The 19,707-nt window shown below is 40.3% G+C and overlaps 1 protein-coding gene and 1 pseudogene across 3 annotated transcripts in view; both read left to right on the forward strand.

The window, feature by feature from the left end:
• Positions 1 to 19,707, forward strand: part of MICU2 (mitochondrial calcium uptake 2) — a 118,862-nt gene that overhangs the window by 72,765 nt on the left and 26,390 nt on the right. For both annotated transcript variants that reach the window (XM_080662097.1, XM_080662098.1), the window contains exons 3-6: positions 7,031 to 7,062; positions 7,165 to 7,240; positions 16,013 to 16,060; positions 19,548 to 19,630. In XM_080662097.1, the coding sequence (XP_080518223.1) occupies positions 7,031 to 7,062; positions 7,165 to 7,240; positions 16,013 to 16,060; positions 19,548 to 19,630 (239 nt within the window). The remainder of the gene's footprint in view (positions 1 to 7,030; positions 7,063 to 7,164; positions 7,241 to 16,012; positions 16,061 to 19,547; positions 19,631 to 19,707) is intronic.
• Positions 2,156 to 2,737, forward strand: LOC308245215 (large ribosomal subunit protein eL24-like; annotated as a pseudogene). Its single transcript has one exon. The product of its transcript is annotated as a large ribosomal subunit protein eL24-like (transcript).

The raw sequence follows: 19,707 nt of genomic DNA on the forward strand, positions 1-19,707 counted from the left end.
CTGTGTGAGTAAAGAAACTCTGCAGTGCACATATTATAACCTAATCCCTCTTGCCTTTCTCTGGCCCTAACTGTTTTGTTTGTAAAATGGGATAATAGTTTATTAACCACTAAAAGGCAAGGATATGAATAAGAAGACATTCTGGAATCCTTTCTAATTTTTATTAAATTATTCCTTCAATAGATATTTAAATGCTAAGCCCCAAGCTGCATAAAGGTAAGACAAATATAGGATATCTGCCTCAATGGGATTTTACAATTTAGTTCTTAGCTGTGATACTGGTATTATGTTAGTTATTCAATTAGCTCTTGCCTTTATTGTAGTATTTCACTCACCTAGTTTCTAATTGTATTGGCTCAGCTGTTTGGCATCAAGACTTCCATCTGTAGAGAAGCAACATTACCTTTCTTCCTCACTCAGTTTCAAGTAGAAAGATTTTTTTTTAACCTCAATGATTCTTTAAAGGCCATACTGCCACCTGAAGATGTCACCTTCTAGATGGCAGTTACTACTTCCTATAACACTTCTTCAGTTGGGAACAAGGATCAGTCTCTCTTTAAAAAACTGATGAGATTCCAAAATGGCAGCAGATTAAGTGGAAGCTACACTGACATGTCCCAGGAACAAATTAGAATTAGAACTAATATACAGAAAAACCATCCTGAATAATCAACTGAAGACTAGCAGGAGAGAACCCTGATAACCAAGGATGGAAAATGAAGACCGCATGGAGACTGATGGGAAATGTGGGAGCGCAAAAGGGCTGGCCAGGCTCCCACAGACAGCAGCTGAAGTTCCAGAGGGACGTTTTGGCTGTGGTGGGTTCCCACTGAAAACTCTGGAGTCTAAACCCAAAGCTGGGCTGCCTGCCAGCAAGAGACAGCTGCAAATTCAGGCACCATCTTAAATGGCCAAAGCACAAAATCTCGTGTGCAGCCACTCACCCAGGTCTGGATGGCTTCACAAGGAAGTTTTACCAAACGTTCAAAGAAGAACTAATGCACAAACTCCTCAAACTATTCCAAAAATCTAAGAGGAGGAACACTCCAAGCTCTTTTTATGAGGCCAGCATTATCCTAATTCTAAAACCAGGTAAAGACACTACAAAGAAAGAGAATTACAAGCGGATATTCCTAGTGAACATAGGTACTAAACTCCTTAACAAAATATTAGAAAATCTATACATTAAAAAGATCATACACCATGACTAAATCCTCATTCCGGGAATGCAAAGCTGGTACAATATTAGCAAATTAATGAATGTGATACATCACATAAACAAATTGAAAGATAAAAATCACATGATTACATCAATAGACACAGAAAAAGCATTCAACAAAATCCAACACCCATTATTTAATAAAAACTCAGCAAAGTGGGAATAGAGGCATCATACCTCAACATAATAAGAGCTATATATGACAAACCTACAGCCAACATCATACTCAATGGGCAAAAACTATAACCTCTAAGAACAGGAACAAGACAGATGTTTGCTTTCACCACGCTTCTTCAACATAATACTGTAAGTCCTAGCCACAGTGATCAGACAAGAGGAAGAAATAAAAGACATCCAAATTTGAAAGGAGGAAATAAAACTATCATTATTCACCAAAAAAGTACTAGATTTAATCAATGAATTTGTCAGTATAGCAGGATACAAAACTAACACCCAGAAATTGATAGCATTTTTATACACCAATAATGAATTCTCAGAGAAACTAAACAATTCCATTTACCATTGCAACAACAAAAAATTAAGATACTTAGGAATAAACCTAACCAAGGAGGCAAAAGACCTGTAGTCAGAAAACTACAGGACATTGAAAAAAGAGGTAGAAGAAGATATAAACAAGTGGAAGAATATATTGTGTTCATGGATTAGTAGAATCAACATCATTAAAATGTCCATACTACCGAAAGCAATCTACAGATTTAATGCAATCCCTATTAAAATACCAAAAGCATATTTTATAGATCTAAAACAAATACTCCAAAAGTTTATATGGGACCAAAAACAACCCCAAATAGCTGCAGCAATCTTAAGTAAGAACAAAGTTGGAGGGATCACAATACCAGATATCAAGTTATACTACAAAGCCACTATAATCAAAACAGCCTGGTACTGGTGCAAAAACAGGTGTAGAGATAAATGGAACAGAAGAGAGAACCCAGAAATCAACCCAAGCCATTATGCTCAATTAATATTTGACAAAAGAGGCAAGAACAGCTCTTCACCATCTTTCCTGCTCTCCGGCGGCCTCAGCCATGAAGGTCGAGCTGTGCAGTTTCAATGGGTACAAGATCTACCCCAGACACGGGAGGCACTATGCCAGGACCGACGGGAAGGTTTTCCAGTTTCTTAATGCAAAATGCGAGTCGGCATTCCTTTCCAAGAGGAATCCTCGGCAGATAAACTGGACTGTCCTCTACAGAAGAAAGCACAAAAAGGGACAGTTGGAAGAAATTCAAAAGAACCTGCTGTGCAGTCAAATTCCAGAGGGCCATCACTGGTGCATCTCTTGCTGATACAATGGCCAAGAGGAACCAGAAGCCTGAAGTTAGGAAAGCTCAGCGAGAACAAGCTATCAGGGCTGCCAAGGAAGCAAAAAAGGCTAAGCAAGCATCTAACAAGACAGCAATGGCTGCTGCTAAGGCTCCCACAAAGACAGCACCTAAGCAAAAGATTGTGAAGCCTGTGAAGGTTTCTGCTCCCCGTGTTGGTGGAAAACGCTAAGTTGGCAGATGAAATTCTTAAATAAAGACCTGACTATATTAAAAAAAAAAAAAAAAAAAAAGAAGAGGCAAGAACATATAATGGAGTCAAGACAGTCTTTTCAATAAATGGTGTTGGGAAAATTGGACAAATACGTGCAAAAAAAATGAAACTAGACCACCAACTTCTATCATGCACAACAATAAGCTCAAAATGGATAAAAGACTTTAATGTAAATCAGGAAACCATTAAAAATCCTAGAAGAAACCATAGGCAGCAAAATCTCAGACATCTCTCATGGCAATATGTTTACGGATACATCTGCTAGGGCAAAGGAAACTAATAAGAAAATAAGCAAATGGGACTACATCAAAATAAAAGGCTGCTCAGCAAAAGAAACCATCAACAAAATGAAAAGAGAGCCCAGTATATGGGAGAACATATTTGGCAATGATACATTCGATAAAGGGTTAATCTCCAAAATATATAGGGAACTCATACAACTTACAAAAAGAAGACAACAATCCAATTAAAAAATATATGGGCAAAGAACCTAAATAGACACTTCTCCAAAGTAGACATACAGATGGCCAGGAGACATGAAAAAATGCTCAAGGTCACTGATCATAAGAGAGATACAAATTAAAATGACAATGAAGTATCACTTAATACTTGTCAGAATGGCCCTATCCAGTTTGGCTCAGTGGATAGAGCGTCGGCCTGCGGACTCAAGGGTCCCGGGTTCGATTCCGGTCAAGGGCATGTACATTGGTTGCGGGCACATCCCCAGTGGGAGGTGTGCAGGAGGCAGCTGATCAATGTTTCTCTCTCATCAATGTTTCTGGCTCTCTATCCCTCTCCCTTCCTCTCTGTAAAATATCAATAAAATATATTTAAAAAAAAAAAAAAAAGCTGTGGTTCATTTACACAATGGAATACTCTGCAGTAGTAGGAAAGAAGGATCTCTTATCCTTTGAGACAACTGGAGGGACCTGGAGAGTATTATGCTAAGTAAAATAAGCTAGTCAGAGAAGACATGTATCACATGATCTCACTCATATGTGGAGTCTAATGAACAAAATAGATCCTGAGACAAGCACAGAATATACTGTCGAATCTTATTGTGAAGGCCGAGGGACTCTGGGTGAGTGGGAAGAGATCAACTAAAGAACTTGTATACATATATGCATAATCCATGGACCCAGACAACATTGTGATGAAGGCTTGGGGCAGGGTTTGGGGGTGTGTTAGAAATGGGGATGAATAGGGGACATATGTAAAACTTTTAACAATATTTTTTTAAAAAAACATTAACACTAACCTAAATTGTCTAAAAATGAAATTGCATATGGTAATGAATAATTTGTGACATAACTTTAAGAAAAGCATATGAATCATGGTCAGTTTTTTGTTTGTTTGCTTTTTTGGGGGGATTTTTGTTGTGAAGCTTCACAGGAGGATTTTTTTTCCCATTGCTTTTCAGAGAGAGTGGAAGGGAGGGAGTGGAGAGAGAGAGAGAGAGAGAGAGAGAGAGAGAGAGAGAGAGAGAGAGAGAGACATCAACTTGTTGCCTCCAGCACGCACCCCAATGGGATGCGGGGTGGGTCCCGAAACCTAGGTACGTGCCCCGATCAGGAATTGAACGCTCAACTCTTTGTGCATGGACCAAATGCTTCAACCACTGTACCGGCCAGGGCATGGTCAGTTTCTTAAGTTAATAGAATATGCAGTGATAGGGGAATACGTCTACTACATACACACTTTTCTGGGGTTTGTTATCAGCATCATATTACTACATATTCTACATACACATTCACACGGCCACTTAGATTTGTAAATTAAATTGTAATGTTTACTTGTGTGATGATCTCATGGAATAGCACCTAATATTAGAATCGAGAGTTCTTTGTTATTGATAACATGTAATAGTATATCAGTGAATAAAAATTATAACAAACTGTAATACCTAAGCTTACAAACATGGTCATAGATGTTTCTAAAAACTAATCATAATCACAATTAAATTTGCTAACATCAAATAGAATTTATCCCCACGAGGTTTATAGCCCCAGTTAAGCATTCAGAATACAGGAAAAGCACATAGAGCAAGTATTCATTTTAACTTGTCACCTGATTTTTCTTTTTTTTAAATATATTTTTATTGATTTCGGATACAAAGTGGGGGGAGAGAGAGAGAGAGAAACATCAATGATGAGAGAGAATCATTGATCATTTACCTTCTCCATGCCCCCTACTGGGGATCGAGTCTGCAACCTGGACATGTGCCCTGACCAGGAATCCAACCGTGACCTCCTACCAGGGGTGGGCAAACTTTTTGACTCGAGGGCCACAATGGGTTCTTAAACTGGACCAGAGGGCCGGAACAAAAGCATGGATGGAGTGTTTGTGTGAACTAATATAAATTCAAAGTAAAGGAGCGGAGGGGAGACCAAGAGAACCGGATAGAACAGCCGGATCCGGCCCACCGGCCGTAGTTTGCCCACGGTTGTCGATGCTCAACTACTAAGCCACGTCGTCTGGGCTGATTTTTTAGTGTTCAAAAGGAACTTCATAGATATTTTGAGAGCAAAAAGGCAAATTTGTAGCGCATGCACATGACTTATGTAAGAAATGAAAGGACACCTTTTCCAGCATTTTTCTAGCTGTATAAAATGGCTCACCACAAAAGAAGCAATGTCATAGCTTTAGAATTATAGTAAGAGGTAAGTGATGTAAGTCATAGAGAAAATGGCTCAAAACCTGAAAGAATTTTAAATCTCTGTTATCCAGTAGGAATTTATTGAAAGTAATATCACATTAGAATGGACAGTCCTACTTGCTAGCCTTTTTAATTTGACTGCAGAGCTCTAAAGAGAACTTTTCAGGGTTCAAAAAGGTAGCTTTCTAAAACATACAGGTGTATTTTTTTAATCAGTGAAAGCAAAAAGAGACAGATTTTAATAATTATGTGAACAAAACCATGTTTGATAAGAATTTATGATGGAGATAACTAAGCTAAGTCAAAGATACTTGTAATATTTTATATGACATGTATGGACCTGAAGGGTAGTATGCTAAGTGAAATAAATCAGACAGATAAAGATAAATATCAGATTATTTCACTTACATTAATAATCTGAAAAATAAAACAGAAACAGATTCATAGGTACAGGAAACAAACTGGTGGTTTCCAGAGGGGGGAGAGGTTGAGGGGCTGTTGAAATGGGATTAAGAGGTAACAGGGATGTAAAGTACAGCATAAAGAATATAGTTAAGCCCTGGCTGGTGTTGCTCAGTGGTTATAGCATCGACCCAAGAACCAGAAGGTCTTCGGTTGGATTCCTGGTCAAGGGCATGTGCCTGGGTTGCAGGTTCCATCCTGGCCCTGGTCGGGGCGTGTGTGAGAGGTAACCAATCAATGTGTCTCATTAATGTTTTTCTCTCTTTCTTGCTCCCCCTCCCTCCCTTCCTTTCACTCTCTCTAAAAATCAGTGGAAAAAATATACTCAGTTGAGGCTTAACAAATAAAAAAAAGGAATATAGTCAATAATCCTATCTAATAAAGATGGAATATGCAAATTGACCATCACTCCACAACCAAGATGGTGGCGCCCACAGCCAATAAGGAGGGAATATGCAAATTGACACGACAAAGATGGCGGCAGCCGGGCTGGGACGCTTGTGTCATCGCCATGGCAACGACGCAGGCGCGGAGCAGCCGGCACGGGGCGGGACGCCTGCTATGGGGGGACGGAGGGTGGAGGGAGCTACAAGAGGGCAGCAGGGCTGGAGCGAAGGCAGAAGGCAACTCCGGCCGGAGCGAAGGCGGAAGGCGGTGGCCAGAGCAAAGGCCTGAGTACCAGGTGCCGGAGGGAAGCCGGTGCCAGCAGCCAGGGGAAGGAAGGCCTATTCTTGCACGAATCTTCGTGCATCAGGCCTCTAGTATTTTAATAATTTTGTATAGTGGCATATGGTAACTAGATTTATTGTAGTGATCACTTCGTAATGTATATAAGTATCAAATCACTGTGATGTACACCTGAAAATAATAGGATATTATCTGCTGATTATAATTCATGTTTTTGAGATGGGGTGAGTGAAATTGAAAATAGGTCTTACAAAGAACCTACAGTGTCTTTGTATTTAGACTTAGAATTCTCTGGTTCATAACTTTCATTTAAAGATTTTAGCTAAAATTGTCACCTCTTATTTTTTAACAAATAGTTGTTTTGTCTTTTAAATTATTTTTTTCTTATTGGAAGTTGTGTTTTCCAAGGAATATAACTACTAAGTAATGTTTCTTCTTTGCTATAGGTAAAACTTCAGTCAAGAGGCTGACAAAAAAGGTAAGCAGTGTGTATGTAGGGAGGGGTTCATTCTTTTTTTTATGATAGGAAATGCACTTTTATAAGTTAAATTAAAAGATTTTACTATGTGTATATTCAAAGGATATTGAGGATGTACTGGCAGCAATCCAAACAACTCATTGTGGATCAACCTTTTTTAGAGACCTTGGCGATAAAGGTAATTTTGATTTGTTGTTAACTTTCTGCTTATGTGTTTGTTTTAAAATATATTTTTATTGATTTTAGAGAGAGGAAGGCAGAGGGAGAGAGATAGAAACTTCAGTGATGAAAGAAGCATTGATCTGCTGCCTCCTGCATACCCCCACTGGGGACCGAGCCTGAAACCTGCGCATGTGCTCTGACCGGGAATCAAACTGTGACCTCTTGGTTCATGGGTCAACACTCAAGCACTGACTGAGCCACACCAGCAGGCACTACTTATATATTTTTATTAACCAAAGCATTATTAAGGAATTATGGTATGAGGCTTGTGGCTGTGTGTTAGAGAATATACAGTAGAGAACCTACAAAGAGAATGTTATAACACACACCATGTTATTTAACCAGTTAACTACTACACATTTAAAACAGAAACCATCCCCACGTGCCATGATACTTTGAATTTAATTTAAAAAATCAACTTGCAATGAATATTATAAAAATAAACATACAGTTCGAGTGTTCTTGAATATTTTCAGCTGAAAATTCTCATGAAAAGTGATTTTAAAGTTGGTCAGGACTGCCACGTAGGGGAAACATTTTTTTTATAGACACGCGTGGTGTGTGGGGAAGGTCCGCCACTTGCGTCTACAGACGCTTATGGCATATAATAGGTTAATAGGTGTTTTTAGATTGTAATAAAATACTCATTAGATAGTAAGTAACTTTATCATACTCAGAGCAGTCACAGATAAATTATTCAAGCGATTTTTATTAAAGCCTAGAAAGGAGGACCAAGGCAGAATATCCAAAGGAAGTGGGGTTGGTGGAGGGGGGGACTTCTTTTCTGCCAAGTTCCATTTGGATATTTATAACACCATTCTCGGGCCATACAAGATTATCAGTTTAAAAATTAGCCTGCTATATTTGGTCAAACATTTAAGTAACTCACCCCTAATGTCTTGTCAGGGCCAGACCAAATGATTCCTCAGGCTTTATACTGCCTGCATGCCATATATTTCCTACCCCTGATCTAAAGTAACAAGAGAATGCCTCAAAGAGAATCCACATAAAAGAATTATAAAAGTTTTCACTTTCTTATAACTAGCAAAAGGTAGTATATTCTTGAAATAAAAAAAAATAATTTTACCCACTATGCATTATAAAAAAGAAAATTGTAAGTCACAGTTATTATATATTTTTTAAACCCAAGCAGAATTCTCTATATAATACCATTCTCAAAGATATACTGAATATAAATTATATGACATATTGTAAGATACAAATATATTCTTATGATGTGGTAATTTCTCTTTGGGGAACAGGATTCTCAAAACTGCATTCAGTGGCAATCCATATTTTATAATGATTCCAATTTTTAAATATTTCCAGAGAAGCAGAGTAACAAATTTAATCATCTCTTCTAGTGGCCTCTAAGGATTTTTTTAACAATTTTTAAAATATAAATTATTTTAAATACTTCCCACTTCACATGCAGTTTTGAAACATTGCCATTTACCAGGTATACCAGTTAATAATGCGGATTTTATAATCACAGAAAACACAATAATTTCAAGAAAAACATCAAAAGTGCTAGCTACACATTTCCCCCATCTTTAAGGTAATTTGTGAATACCATCCCAATAGAACTTGTTTTGAGGCAAACCATTCAGAGATACAATTTTCCACTTCTTTGTACGTTTTGAAGTGCTGCTCAGAAAGTGTGTGTGCCACCGATCAGAACAAGTGGTAATCTGAAGGAGCACGGTCTGGTGAATACAGCAGGTGGGTTAATACTTCCCAGGCAACATCTTTTAACGTGTCTTTAACTGGTTTTGAAGTGTGTGATGGTGTGTCATCATGAAGCAAAATTATTTTGCCATGTCTTCTGGCCCATGCTGGTCGTTTCACAATCAAAGTGTGGTTCAAATTAATTATTTGTTGTCGGTAGCGATCAGTATTAATGGTTTCACCTGGTTTTAGAAGCTCATAATACACCACACCTTCCTGATCCCACCAAACGCAGAGCATTGTCTTCTTTCCGAAGCGATTTGGCCTTGCAGTCGATGTTGATGGTTGACCTGGATCAACCCATGATTTTGAGCATTTGGGATTCTCAAAATAAATCCACTTTTCATTGCCAGTCACAATTCAATGCAAAAAAGACTTTCTTTTGTACCATTGAAGCAACATTTTACTGATGACTTTTCGGTTTTCCATTTGTCTTTCGTTCAGTTGATGTGACACCCATTTTCCTTCCTTTAAAATCTTTCCCATTGCTTGTAACCAATAGGAAGTTGTTTGCTGAGCAATGTTTAATCTTTCTGCAAGTTGTTTTTGAGTTTGACACGCATCGTCATCCAATAATGCTCGTAATTGTTGGTCTTCAAACTTTTTCAGTTGACCTGGACATTGTTTGTCTTTCACATCGAAATCACCACTTTTAAAGTGTTTAAACCAGCATTCCCAAGTATCTTGAGATGGAGCATGTTCACCATAAGCTTCCTGAAGTATTCAGCAGCACTTTTCTTCAAAATAAAGTAATGAATTATAACTTCCTGCAAGTACTCTTTTGTTTGGCATGAAATTCGACATTTTTAAGCATAAAAATATCTATGATATTAATACCTTCAGCAAATTTGACATAAGAAGTTTTTTTTTTAAATATATTTTATTGATATTTTACAGAGAGGAAGGGAGAGGGATAGAGAGCTAGAAACATCGATAAGAGAGAAACATCAATCAGCTCCCTCCTGCACACCCCCTACTGGGGATGTGCCCGCAACCAAGGTACATGCCCTTGACCGGAATCGAACCCGGGACCCTTCAGTCCGCAGGCCGACGCTCTATCCACTGAGCCAAACCGGTTTCGGCCGACATATGAAGTTTTGAAGCTTGCTGTCAATATAACAAAATGGCATACATAGCAGATCACAGATATATCAACATATGTGTAACTCCATCTATTGAAAAAAATCCGCATTACTAACTGGTACACCTGGTAACAATTTATTTTGCAATTAGATGTGGCAAATATGTATTAAATTGTTTCTCCTATTAATATTCTGAAGTGTCTATAAATTTTAAAAAGCATTTTCAGGGGGGCAGATGCCTAGAATGCTATTGTTACAAATATCTTGTCTATAATCTATCTTCAGAGGGTAGGGTACTATTTCTACACTGTTTCAGCTCTTCAAGCTTTTTATTTATGTCAGCATTTCAAAGAAAAACTGCAATTTTCTTTTTCAAACATATCCCCTGTTGAAAAAACATGGACTTATGTCTAGAGAAAAGAAACATGAGGTCTCCTTTTGGCACCAAGCCCACCAGTGCAGTCTAGCAGTTTGGCCATTTCTTCACATTTCCATATTCCTTTGAAAATTAGAAAAAAAATATTCACTTTTTTTTTTGTGAGGCTGCCATGGGATGAAATACTTCAACTAAGAATGCCTTCATATGAACACTGAATATTTTCAATAAAAAAATATCTGGCCCTAGCCAGTTTCGCTCAGTGGATAGAGCGTTGGCCTGCGGACCAAGGGTCCCAGGTTCCATTCCAGTCAAAGGCACATACCTTGGTTGCAGGCTTCTCCCCAGCTCAGGCCCTGGTCAGGGCTCTCCCTTAGGAGGCAACTAGTCCATGTTTCTCTCTCAAATCAGTGTTTCTCTCTATCTATCCCTCTCTCTTCCACTCTCCCTAAAATTCAATGGAAAAATATCCTCAGGTGAGGATTAACAAAAAAAGAAAAAATATCTGAAGACTTACTGTGTAGGCTTTTTTGTTCAAGAGAAGTACATCTGCTTCAAAATAAAAACAACAGAAAAGTCAGGATATAAAGTAATAATGTAAGTCATTAAAAACATTTAAAATCCATACCTGAAGTTACTTACAACCAAAACACTGAATTACAGTACTTGGATGCAAAATCTTTACCTGCCTTGCTCTGAACAACTGGCCCCGCATTACTGTATTGCATTTCTGCATTACATGATTGGGAGCCATTAGAATGTGGTCTTCCTCTTCTGCCATCTCCTCTTCAAGCCTGTATTCCTCATTTCTGTGCTACCATGGTAGCTTTACTTCCCATTGCTTCTTCCACATAAGCATTTCAGACCTGTCTTATATGGCTTTTCCATTTATATCACAACTGCTTAAGATTTTCACCCATCCTTCAAAGACCATTTTTAGAATTGCACTTATGATCATTCAAACTCGGGAAATGATTTCACAGTTTTCTAAAGTCCTGTAAATCTTACTCTCAGTATCTCTTAATGGTAGTTAGCATTTTCTATAAGCATTTGCATTTCAGCCTCCTGATGTATACAACACCTTCTATTAAGGATTCTTTCTAGAACTCAAACTTGCATCTAAACACAGCTCTGGATCAAACTAGCTACCAGTTTGTAGAAATTGTAGAAGGTAGAGGAACATGAAATGATATCACAAAGATGCAGTCATAAAAATTTTCTAGACTGTAATAAACTTTACAGGACAAAGGACCAGGCTTCTTCAGCAAATTAGTTGAGGGGGAAAACGACAAGGGAGAACCTTTAGATTAAAAGATATTTAAGACACAAGGAACAAATAAAAATTTAAAACTTTTGTGAATCCAAGTACACTATCGCCCAGACTGGTATGGCTTCATTGTTAGACATTCAGTCCACACACTGACAGGTAGGTCGTGGGCTCAATTCCTGGACAAGGGCACGTACCTGGGTTGCAGGTTCGATCCCCGGGCATGATCAGGAGGCAACCAATCGATGTGTCTCTCTCAAGCCATCTCTCTCTCTCCTCTCTCCTCTCTCCCTCCCTCCATCCCTCCCTCCTTTCCTCCTTTCTTCCCTTCCTCCCTTCCACTCTCTAAAAATCAATGGAAAAAATATCCTCAGCTGTGGATTAACAAAAAAAGGTACACTATCAAGAGAGTAAAAAGGCAACCTACTGGATGGAAGAAAATATTTTCAAATTATATATAGGGGGCTAATATTCAAGATATGTAAGGAACTCCTATAGCCCAGCCAGTGTGGCTTAGTTGGTTGAGGAGGTCCCCAGTTAGATTTCTGATCTGTTGGATTCCTGGTCAGGGCACATGCCTGTTTGTAGGCTCGATCCCCAGTACCCCAGTAGGGGCATGCAGGAGGCAAGTGATGGACATTTCTCTCTCATCGATATTTCTCTGTCTTCCTCTCCCTTCTTCTCTCTGAAATCAATAAAAACATACTTAAATTTTTTTTAGAAAAGAACTGCAACTCAACCATAAAAAAAAAAAAACAACAAAACAATTTAGCCCAGGATGGTGTGTCTCAGTGATTAGAGTGAACGCCTGTACACTGAAGTTCGATTCTTAGTCAAGGGCACATACCTGGCTTGCAGGTTCAATCCCTGACCTCGGTCAGGACATGTGTGGGAACCAATCGGTCGATGTTTCTCTTTCACATCAATGTTTCTCTCTTCCTCCCTCCCTCACTTCCACTCTCTCTGAAAAAAAATCACTGGAAAAAATATCCTCAGGTGAGGATTAACAAAAAAACAATTTAGAAGTGGGCAAAGTGAAATAGACGTTTCTCGTAAGAAGATATACAAATGGCTTATTCGCACATGAAAGTATGCTCGGCATGACTAATCATTAGGGAAATGCAAATAAACCACAATGAGATGCCACTTCACACCCATTATTATCAAGAAAAAAATGAAAATAAATGTTGGCCAGGATGTGGAGCAATTGTAATCCTTGCACATTGCTGGTGGAATGTAAAATGATGCAGCCACTGTGTAAACAGTATAGAGGCTCCTCAAAAAATTAAACTTAAAATGACCATTTGATCCAGCAGTTCCACTTCTGGGTATATACCAAAAGAATTAAAACCAGAGACTCAAACATATATTAGTACACTAGTGTTTGCAGTGGCATTAGTCACAGTAGCTAAAAGGTGGAAACAGATGATGGATAAACAAACTGTGGTGCATCCATACAGTGGAATATTATTGCACCTTAAAAAGGGATGTAATTCTTGCCCCTGGCCAGGTAGCTCAGTTGATTAGAGCAGTCCCCTATATGCCAAGGTTTTGCATTTGTTTACTCTTGGTGGCTGGGTGAGTGCATGCATTTACTAGACTTACTCAGTATAAATTTAAAATTATAGTAATACATATAGAAAACTTTTCTGTGAAATTAAACTTTCACACATACTTAATTTTAATTACACAAACATGTCTACATAAGTAAAAACAGGTAAACTAACTTGTCTTTTTAACATATGCATTTGGAAAACCTACTTTATTATATAACGGACTTTCGGCTTTAACAGACACCCCCTCGCCCAAATTAGTCTGTTATATCGAGGTTTTACTGTATTTTACAAAAAAAAGTAAGTGACTTGAGATCTGACCATCAAGTGCAATGCAGGAACTTCCTTTGAATCCTGATATGAGCACACTTAAAAAAAATTCTGAAGCAGGGATGTTTGTACACTGATTTTAATTTGATAATATTAAGGAATTATTGATAATTTTTTAGGTATGGTAAATACATTTGGGAGGGGGAACAGTTCTTTTTCTACTATGAAATAATATGCTAGATGGGTTTTGTTTTAAATTAATCCAGTAGACAGTGAGGGAAAGGGATTGAGAGGTATAGATAAAATAAGACTTGCCATGAGCTAATATTACTGAAGCTGATATATATAATTATTCATCATACTATTCTCCCTACTTTTGTATATGACTGAAGTTTCCCATGATAAAGTTTTTTAATTGTTATGCCAAGCTCATGATCCAGAGGGAAATTCTTTTTATCTTATTAAAAAGCTATGATTTATAAGATATTGATTCTATATTTATTGTAATTCTTTTCCTGGCAAGCACATAAAACCTGATATCATTGCCCTAGCTGGTTTTCCTCAGTAGTTAGAGCCTTGGCCCTTTTACTGAAGGGTCTCAGATTTGATTGCTGGTCAAGGGTATGTACCTTGGTTGCAGACTCAAACCCTGGCCTGGGTCAAGTGCGTGCGGGAGGCAACCAATCAATTGTCTTTCACATGATGTTTCTCTCTCTCCCTCCTTCCTCCCTTCCACTCTTTCTAAAAATCAATAGAAAAATATTCTTGGGTGAGGATTAAAAAAAAAAAGCCAACACCATTTACTCAAGCAGGAAAGAAAGTTTATTTTGTGGCCTGGTTTAATCCAGTGCTCAGGCATCACCAGTACTCATATCCTTCAGGCCTACCAATTAAAGACTGGCTCCATTCTCAGCCCTAAACATTGATCTATTGCTCTCTCCATAATCTCACATCCTATGTGAAACAAATTTCTCATCATCACAACCCAGGAGGAAAGATGAAGTGAATGATTCAGCCTTCTCTGCAGAAATCTCACTCTGCTTGGCCCAGTGCAGATCACGGCTCATCCCTGAGTGAACTCCTGCAGCCAGACAAATGCATCCTGCTTGTGAGCTTGGGTCAGCTATATGCCATCCCAGTGCCAGCTCTGCAAAGTATTGTGACTGCCTAGACCAGTCAACCTCTGCCTCCAAAAGGGAAATCATGGGTCATCCCATTCCAACTGCATGTTGGAGAGGGAGGAAGGAGTGGTTGCCCAGAGGATTTCACTGTTTCATTTTAAATAATACAGTTTACCCCTTGTATATCCAAATCTCTGTTATTCTACTGAATTTATAAATTTGCTTACTTGCAATGTTATGAATAGTAAAAGTTGAGCAGAAACTAAATAGTGTGCCATTCAAATAAAACCCTAATGGCCTGGCCAGGTGTGGCTCAGTGATTGAGCATCGACCTATGAACCAGGAGGTCACAGGGGGAATGCAGAAGGCCACTGATCAGTGATTCTCTCTCATCATTGATATTTCTAACTCTCCCTCTCCCTTCCTCTCTGAAGTCAATAAAAAAATACACTTTTTTTAAAAACAACCTCTAATTGATACCTGTATTTCCCAGCCAGCATTCATTCCACCTCCTTACTAGTAAGAGTAATCTGATAAAACCTAGTATCTTTTCAAGTATTAGTAATGTACTTAACTCTATTATAAAAGTTTTCCACTGTACCAAAGAGAGGTAATTTAAAGTGAAAATGTGTTGGAAGACGCTGACGATGCCTTGCCACGCTAGCAGTCAGCAGCTGTGCGTCGCAGCAGGTTGCCTAGTACCAAACCAGAGAGGGTTGGACCTGCATTGCCACCATGTGCCCACCATCCAGATATCATTGCTGACATGTACACATAAGGAACTGTTTGACATTGAAATGGGGACTCAGAACTGTTGGACATTGAAATTGGGACTCAAACATTTTTTGTTATTATATGTTTATTTCTAGTCTGCAGAGGCAAGATTTTTTAAGGAAAGAAATGGGGAAAAAATAGATACAGAGGCAAAGAAGCATTGAACAGACTGTCAAACTACAGCGGGAAGGCAGGGGAGGTTGGGGGGGGGGGGGCGCTGTAAGAGATCAACCGAAGGACTTGTACACATGCATATAAGCATAACCAATAGATACAAGACACTGGGGGTGTGGGCAGGTAAAGGCATGTACTGGGGGGTAGGGGAGGCCGGGGGGAGGTCAATGGGGGAAAAAAAGAGACACATGTACTACTATTTGTAATACTTTAAACAATAAAAAATAAATAAATAAATAAATAAATAAATAAATAAATAAATAAATAAATAAATAAAGTGAAAATGTGTTTTTAATTAGGTGAAGTTTCCATGTAGTATATATATGATTACTTCTAAACCATCTAAAACTTATTTTCTAACGTTTTTATTTTATCTCTTCCAGGGTTAATTTCATATACTGAGTATCTTTTCTTGCTTACAATCCTCACTAGTAAGTATCCCACATTTTTTGCCTCAACAATCATGGACTTCTCTATTCATGAATAGAGTTTTGGAAGTTTAGTATTTTTTTTTTAATTTTTTATTTATTGGTGTAGAAAGAGAGAGAGAAACATCAGTTTGTTGTTCCACTTACTTATACATTAATTAGTGGATTCATGTATGTGGCCTGACCGGAGATCGAACTTGCGGCCTTGGCCTATTGCAGTGGTCGGCAAATTCATTAATCAACAGAGCCAAATATCAACAGTACAACGATTGAAATTTCTTTTGAGAGCCAAATTTTTTAAACTTCATCTTCTTCTAACGCCACTTCTTCAAAATAGACTCGCCCAGGCCGTGGTATTTTGTGGAAGAGCCACACTCAAGGGGCCAAAGAGCCGCATGTGGCTCACGAGCTGAGGTTTGCCGACCACTGGCCTATTGGAATGATGTTCTAACTAACTGAGCTACCTAGCCAGAGCAGTATTTATGTTTTGTTATTAAAAATACTAGTGGCCTGATGCATAGATTCATGCACATTGAAAGGAAATTAATTAGAAGGGGCCGGCGGGTTGGGACTGGGCAGGATGGCCCAGACACGCCCTGGAGCTAACCTCCCATGGTCCCTCCCACTATGGCTCGAAGGGCATCTGCGGAGTGAGCCGGGTCCCTCTGGCAGGTGAGGTCCCTTGGCCTAGCCTGCAAGGATCGGGCCAAAAAAGGCTCTCTAACATCCCCCAAGGGGTCCTGGAGTGCAAGAGGGCACTCTGCAAAGTTGCTGTCATACACAGGTGTGGAATGCAAATGCAAGGGTGCAGTAAAGCAGATTCGGGGCCAACAGTGCCCCAGCAACAACATAACCCACAGCCGAAGGTGGAATCACACGGCCCTGCGAGGAATTGGGCTCCCTCCTCTCTGGTTCTGGGGTGCGTCACCTGTAAAATGCAGCTGCCAAGTCACCGCAGCTTGGCAGCTCCTGCTTTGAGTGTTTGTCCCCTGGTGGTCAGTGCTTGTAATACCTACCAGACACTTAGCCTTTTATAAATATAGATTACTAGAGGCCAGGAGCACAAAATTCGTGCAAGGGCCGGGGAGTGTCCCTCAGCCCAGCCTGCACCCTCTCCAATCTGAGACCCCTTGAGGGATGTCCGACTGCCCGTTTAGGCCTGATCCCGGATTGGGCCTAAACGGGCAGTCAGACATCCCTCTCACAATCCAGGACTCCTGGCTCCCAACTGCTCGCCTGCCTGCCTTCCTGATTGTCCCTAACTGCCCTCCCCTGCAGGCTTGATTGCCCCCAACTGCCCTCCCTTGCAGGCCTGATCCTTCCCAACTACCCTCCCCTGCTGGCCATCTTGTGGTGGCCATCTTGTGTGCACATGGGGACAGCCATCTTTGTCCACATGGGAGAAGCCATCTTGTGTGTTAGAGTGACAGTCAATTTGCATATTACTCTTTTATTAGATAGGATAGAGGCCTGGTGCATGGGTGGGGGCTGGCTGGTTTGTCCTGAAGGGTGTCCCGGATCAGGGTGGGGGTTCCCTTGGGGTGTGGGGTGGCCTGGGCAAGGGGCCTGTGGTGGTTTGCAGGCTGGCCATGCCCCCTGGCGGCCCAAGCGGAGGCCCTGGTATCTGGGGTTTATTTATCTTCTACAATTGAAACTTTGTAGCCTTGAGCGAAGCCCAGGGCAGGCCAGGAAGTTTGGCTTCCTCCATCACCAGGGAAACCCAAGCCTCCTGCTTGCTCCATGGCCACAGCCATTTTTGTTAGGATTTATTTATCTTCTATAATTGAAACTTTGTAGCCTTGTGCAGAGCCCAGGGCCAGCCAGAGCTGGCGGAAAGCTTGGTTTCCTCCATTACCGGGGAAACCCAAGCCTCCTGCTCGCTCCATGGCCGCAGCCATTTTTGTTGGGATTTATTTATCTTCTATAATTAAAACTTTGTAGCCTTGAGCGGAGGCCTGGGCCGGCCAGGGTGTGCAGGAAGCTTGGCTTCTTCCATTGCTGGGGAAATCCAAGCCTCCTGCTCTCTCCGTGGCCACAGCCATCTTGGTTGGGTTAATTTGCATGCTCGCTCCTGATTGGCTGGTGGGTGTGGCTTGTGGGTGTAGCAGAGGTACGGTCAATTTGCATATTGCTCTTTTATTAGATAAGATTGGTCCTGGCCAGTGTGGTTCAGTGGTTGAGCGTCATCCTATGAACAAGGAGGTCAGGGTTCGATTCCATGTCAGGGCGTATGCCTAGGTTGCAGGCTTCATCCCCAGTAGGGGGTGTACAGGAGGCAGCTGATCAGTGATTCTCTCTCATCATCGATGTTTCTCTCTCTCTCCTTCTCCCTTCTCTGAAATAATAAAAAATATATATATATTAATATTATTGAGCCCTGGCCGGTGTATCTCAGTGGTTAGAGCATCCACCCATGCACTAAAGGGTCGAGGGTGTGAGTCCCAGTGAAGGGCATGTACACAGTTTACAGGTTTGATCTCCAGCCCTGGCCAGGGTGTGTGCAGGAAGCAACCAATTGATTTCTCTATCTCACCTCGATGTTTCTCTCTCTGTGTTTCTCCCCTTCCACTGTCTAAAAAAATCAATGGAAAAATATCCTGAGTTGAGGATAAACAACAAAAAATGCTATACCAGTATTAATTTCTTAGTTTTCATAAAGGTACTGTGGTTATATAAGATGCTGACATGAGAGGAAATTATCCAAGCGTATATTGGAAACTCACCATGCTATCTTTACATTTCTGTAAGTATAAAATTATTTCAGAATAGTTTTTTTTAAATAAACTACTCTGAGAAAGGGAAATAAAAGGTAAAAATCAGTATGAAAATAGCCATCCTATCTAATAAAAGGGTAATGTGCAAATTAACCATCACTCCGTCGCAAAGATGGCGGTGCCCGAAGCCACAAGATCGCGGCGCTCAGTCCCCTCAGCCCCGCCGGAGTCCCCCACGGGCCGGGGTGCGGCCGCTGTTAGCAGGCGGCCTGGCGGAATGCTTGCTTCGTTGCCAAGGTGATGAGGCAAGCGTCCCACCCCGGCCACAGAGGGCCTCTCAGCAGTGGGCGGGGAGCGGCCAGGCCCCACAGAGAGCAGAGAACCACGGGGAGTGGGCCTAAGCTGTCAGAGCTCCCGGATTGGGGAGGGCTCCCCTGAGGACTCCCAGATTGGAGAGGGTGCTGGTCGCGCTGAGGGACCCACCCCCTGTGCATGAATTTCGTGCATTGGGCCTCTAGTGGTCCTATAAGAGTATAGGAAAGTTAAAGATACAAAGTTCTCAAATTATTTTTTTTTGAAGGGCAGCACACTTAATAGCAGAACAGCACACCCATGGACATGTATCAGCCTTTGAAAATTGTTATCATAAGAAGAGATCACTTTTTTCTCTGTTTAAGCCCTTACACATGTAGCTTCTTGTGGCTGATTTCAAATTCAAAGATCTATTATATTTGCATTTCACCAACATTTAATACTCATTTTTCTTTTGATTGCAGAACCCCATACCGGGTTTCATGTTGCTTTTAAAATGCTGGATGCAGATGGTAATGAGATGGTTGAGAAAAAGGAATTTTTTAAGGTAAGTAGATTCTAGTTGTTTTTGGTGTATCATAAAGCACCTGGATAGTTGTGTGATAATAATTTTACCATTTTCAT

The sequence above is a fragment of the Plecotus auritus genome, assembly GCF_963455305.1.
Source record: "Plecotus auritus genome assembly, chromosome: 3".
NCBI lineage: Eukaryota > Metazoa > Chordata > Mammalia > Chiroptera > Vespertilionidae > Plecotus > Plecotus auritus.